Below are 5,366 nucleotides of genomic sequence, written 5' to 3'. Positions count from 1 at the left end.
CTGATTGACAAGACGGATGAAATTGCAACCAAAGGAAAAGAGAGAAAGCACCCAAGAGGACGATGGGAGTGAGACGGATTGTGGCACCGCAGGACCAGGAGGGATGGCACGGGGAGGCCTTCATCCAACAGTGGGTAGACAACTTATGATAATTGTGGTGATGATGATGATCAAGAGGCCCTTCATCCAACAGTCGATAGAGAATGAATGTTGATACGTGTATATTGCTGCTTTGAATCAGATAACTCATTCTTAGGCATGCGACTGGTTGCTGCATCACGTTTCACCTGCGCACAGATTAGAACAGCCCGATGTAAGCAGAGCGGCCCACCATCACGACATCGGCGCGCGTCTCGTGCACCCCCTCCACCTGTTCCACATTTTACAGGAACAGCTCAGCTCTAACGACCAACAATCTGAGCTATCCGCCAACTATGACCGTGCTCAACCCCAATTCACGGAGTCACGCAACGGCGATGGCAACTTACAAATAAGGAAGCTTTGCGTAGAAATGTTGAAGACAAACGCTAAGCGTGGGTTAGTCGGCAAGTGCCGTGCTTCAGCGTATGAGCGTTTAGGAGTATCCGGCATAAAGGGGCTGACGCACACACGTGTTAGCTTTTAAAGATAGCTTTTATTTATTTTTTTGACATTTGAATGTGCAACTTAAAGAAATGTCTGGGGCACACGTGTTTACGCACACATACACACACACACACAAGACTTGTTAAAAACAGCTGTTATGGAGCCTTTGGCCGTGAACAATTCACCATTAAACATCTATGATGACCGTATAAAAAGCAAATACAAAACGTTACGTTACTCCAATTAGCAAGTTACAGTAAATTACAAAAAGAAAACAGTCACGGAATACCCGGTGAGACAAAAATTGCAAACGGCTTTCAAAAAAAAAGTTTTTTTTTTTAAAGAACCAATTTGTTCACGATATAAATACAAGAAACGGATCGACACGCGTTGGAGGAATGTGCATGTTCATTCGAAACGCCGGGCGCGGGACAAGCGGTAACCGCGGTTGAGGCTCGACCCGTGGTGTGCGTCGTTTCCTGCAAGGGATTCTCCCAATGGGTTCATCACAGCGTGTTTATGTGTACTGCGTGTTGAACTTCTTTCGCACCGTACGTAGCCAACCGTGCTAATCGGAGGCACGGGAGGAGGACAACAAGACAAACACAAAATGCAGTTCTAAAGAAATGAGTTTGTCAATCCAGGTGATTTAAAAGTGCATAGCCCCAGCAGCTTCCTAATATCGGGAAGGAAGAGCGTTCCAGACGGCCGCAGAAGCGCGTCTGAAAGCGCCGCGCGATGCGGTGAGCGCCGTCTTTGTTCGATGGTTCAGCCGAAAGCCGCGACGAGGATGTCCGCAGTTCGCGTGATGGTTTTGTGCTCCTTTGACGAGATCAGCGAGTCAATTGTGGCAAGCACTTTTTGTGTAATGAGCGCGACCCTAGGCACAGAGCCCCATCCCGTACCACCCAAGCAACCCGTGTTCATTGTTCATGAGGGAGTAGAAACCAATCGGAATACGAATGCAAATTAAAGTGCGTTTACCCACAGCATTGCGACCTAGGAATAAAATATGGACAGCGTTAAAATGTTAACGAGACTTGTAACGGCCTAAATGAATGAGCGGGGTTAAACACATTTCTCAGGACAACGGTTTAGCTATACAAAGACAAAGATTGCCCCCGTGTAGCCTTCACAGACTGTTGGGGCAAGTGCTGTTAGCGAGCACCTATTAAGGCCGGCCGCCTTTGTCTCCCTAGTGGCGATGTTTACACATCGCATCAGGTACACACACACACCCTATAACGCTGCACCAGGTTGTGTCTCGGTTTTGTTTTTTTGCGGAAAAGGTAAAAAGAGTCATCTGCTGTTTCTAATAGTTTACAAAGAGTGCCATTGACGTGAAAAAATCGGGGTCTGTTTTTTTTATGGATCACAATGATTCAATTTATAAACAGTATAAAAATACGATACACTTTCATTGTAACAACCAGGCTTAAAAAAACTAATAAAGATAAATAGTGAATGCCAAAAGGCACAATTGCTCATTATAAGACACGTGGGTATTCAAATGAGACATTTTAAAGGAGTTGTCTGTGTGTGTGTGGTGCGGGAAAGGGTTAAGTTGTAACGTGGCATTTATTTATTTCCAAACTTTCGTTTAGTGCCGTTTTGTTGTAATTGGAAACAGGCGTCGTGGGCCCTCAGCCCTGCTCGCTGTCACGTGGCGAGCTGAAATGGCATCGGCATCTCGTGTGCCAGTGCCACTCTTGAAACAAGCAATTTAAAAAAAATGTTGGGGCATCCATCAACAAACAATATTCCTCCTAACATCAGACAGAATATATTGCAAATCATAACAACGTTACAGTAAGTAACAATATAAATGTAATGGTAATACATAATAGATCATTTACAAGCGTATACATATTTTTTACATTTAAAGGCCTTGGCATTGACTGAACTGAACAATGTGGTAGACGTGACGATCTTTTTACGCTTTTAAAGAGGCACCCACCCAAAAAAACAATCTATTGCATTGTCGTATAGTTTATTAAGTTTTAATCTTAACGCATGTATCCAAAATATAAAATTTTATAAAAACATAAATTAAATATACATACTTTAAAATATGAATATATTGTTCTTGTTAGAACCTACCCCGGAAAGGTTTCACATCAGCGCTCACATAACCATGAAGGGAGCTGCATTTATTTGATCTGATTGATGCATTACGCTATTTCAGACAAAGACCGTTTTTTTTTCCTTCCGGAAACTGGCATGGTGGCACCCATCAGGGTCGTGAGTTTAGATCCTGGTCAGCCTTCAACTCGGCCTGCCATGCCATCCAGGCGGATAACATAGGTACCAGTTTGCAGTGGTTTTGCGAGGGACATCAGACCGTTCCCGCAATAGGAATGTCAGAGTTCCACTATCGCCTTTGACTCAGACGAACACCGCCAAATATCCATTACACCAGAAAAGGCACCTTGACGTTTCTTCGTAACATGTTCAGTTGCAACCCACCTTACTCGGCTGAAATGTGCAGCCTGTGCTTTAGTTAGGGTCGTACCGTGCGAGGTTTGTGTATCGTTCAACGGTGAATTTGTTTGTTTGTTACGTGGCATCGATTACATTCGCTACTGGGAGGAGTGGCGGTGCAGCGGTTGACGCTTCGCTCTACGAACCGGGCACGTGGCGTTCGAATCACGGCCACCACTAAATCTCGACGGGTCCTGGGCTCTAACCCTTCGCCGGCCCTTTGTACTGACCGGCGTGGGGAAGCGTAATCAAAACATCCCCGTGACTGAGGCAGCCTGTGGAGGTCTCTAACCAGCAGTGGCTTGTACGTACATATGTTGAAGATTTTTCGCACAGTACGTAGTTGACTAAAGCCTGTAATATTGCTATTATTACCATCATTACTGTGCTTCTTGGGCGGCGTTTCCATACAGAGAACCCTTATTTAACAGTGTTTGACCACTGTTACAACGCATAAAAAAGCCTTGTTGTGAGTGGGATTGGAGTCCGTAATAATAGGGCTTCGATGCCATTTAAATTGTGTCTACCAAATGTCACCCTATCATGTGATTAACGTGCGCGCCAGGCCTCAACGTATATTGCTTCATTTAGTTACATTGGCAAGACAGCTTAAAAGTCGCCATTACAATAAATTGTGTTTTGAATTCATCTAAACGTTTAAAATAATAATAATAATTTATACACTGCAATGTTGATTCTGAAATGTATAGTGCAATTAAGGCACCATTACGCAATCTACATCAAAAACCTCAAAAGCGTATAATATACATAATGCAATATTGAGTTCTCCTCGTGCATTTATTAAGATCTGGCAAGAGTGGATGAGCTTTAATTGAATACACAAGTGGTGAACAATTGAAACCATCTGAGAAAAATCGCCTGGTGCCGCCCTCTCTCTCTCTCCCAGCGGGCCGATTGCGTGCATTGATTCCCACTGCCCCGTGTTGAGGCAGTTCTAAAGAGGGGGTTGGTGGGTTGGGGGGGTGATGGGGGGTGATGGGGGGTGTTGTCTCGGCACGGCACCTGTGGTCAGCCCTCGGGGTAGCGGCCGTGATCTGAGCTTGTTATTCCCAGCTCTCGGTGTGGAAGGACCTCTCTGTCCATCTGTCAAATTCTGTAATAAACCACACGTCCTGGATGAGATGTCCCGTTCACTGCCTCACCGCCCCTCCATCTCTCACCACCCACCTTTCACTGCTCACCACTCACCACCCCTCCCCCACCTCTTACCGCTCACTTCTCACTGCTCACCACCCACTTCTCAACACCCACCGCTCAGCTCCCACCTCTCACCACCTCTCAGCGCCCCCACCTCAGCCACTATGGTTTTTCGAGCCGCGGGATTGGAGTCAAACCGTTCGGCCGGAGTGCGCCCACGTCGCCCAGGATGGGTCGAGTATTGTAGCGGGATGTTGTCGCGCCAGACTGCTGCAAGGGGAACAACCGCCGCCGGAGATCGTAGGGCGCGCGCAATCCTCACCTAATCCACCCACTGCGCGTCTGGCTGAAGACGCCAACAGAACCTCTGTGTGTATATATATATATTTATATATATTTGTACTCTCCGGGAGCTCAATACTACAGAAGGCATTTTAGAGTTGTCCGACCAAGAACTCTACGTTACTTTTATTTTGTTGAATGTTGGGGCGACTGGGGAGCCATAGAGAAGTGTTGTATCGTCCAATAGCATTGTCCAGGAACACATAAATTGTGAGTTATACATTATTGGTTTTTAAAATATATTTATATATGTAGGGAGACCAGAGAGACACATTGCAAAAAAAACGTGCCTGGGAATTGTTGTGCACGTCGGACCCCTTGAAGGTCTGTCGCATTAGGACACGGACGTCTCCAATGTGCCGTGCCCACATCTCAGTGAGCGCCACAAGATTTATCTTTTTGTGCCTTGGCTTACCCATCACCCTCGTCTATTCAGGCTGCTGACTCACAGAACTCACTCGCGCAGTCGGAATTCATAGTGAAGTCCCGTCCACGTTCTCTACTGAGATGTTTCCTTCGTGTGTGCGTATGTGTGTGTGTGCGTACGTGTGTGCGTGTGTGTGCGTGTGTGCGTTCCTACGCAATCTTTTGTTTAACTTTGGGGGGCGCGTGGGCATGGCGGGCCTTCTTGGCCCAGCGGTTGTTTTCTTCTGGCGCAGCGACGGCGACAAATGCGGTGTGGTCTCCTCTCTGCGGATTGCGCAGATGGAGAACATCAGCCCTCCGTGTAGATGGAGGACATCAGCCCTCCGTGTAGATGGAGGACATCTGGCTTGGACAGCGATCCATGGCGGTGATGT

General features: G+C 46.6%; 1 protein-coding gene across 1 annotated transcript in view; it reads right to left on the bottom strand.

Annotated features, from left to right (window-relative positions):
* Positions 1–657: 657 nt before the first annotated feature.
* The window catches only part of LOC144726841 (zinc finger protein GLIS3-like), a 43,491-nt gene continuing 38,782 nt past the window's right edge, over positions 658–5,366 (bottom strand). Inside the window, exon 13 of the mRNA XM_078605795.1 lies at positions 658–5,366. This exon is cut by the window's right edge and continues 84 nt beyond it. Coding sequence (XP_078461921.1) covers positions 5,308–5,366 — 59 coding nt within the window. The 3' untranslated portion in view covers positions 658–5,307.

Source organism: Lampetra planeri, chromosome 24 (genome assembly GCF_965212315.1).
Source record: "Lampetra planeri chromosome 24, kcLamPlan1.2.h2, whole genome shotgun sequence".
Taxonomy (NCBI): Eukaryota; Metazoa; Chordata; class Hyperoartia; order Petromyzontiformes; family Petromyzontidae; genus Lampetra; species Lampetra planeri.
This window is presented reverse-complemented; position numbering and strand designations above follow the sequence as displayed.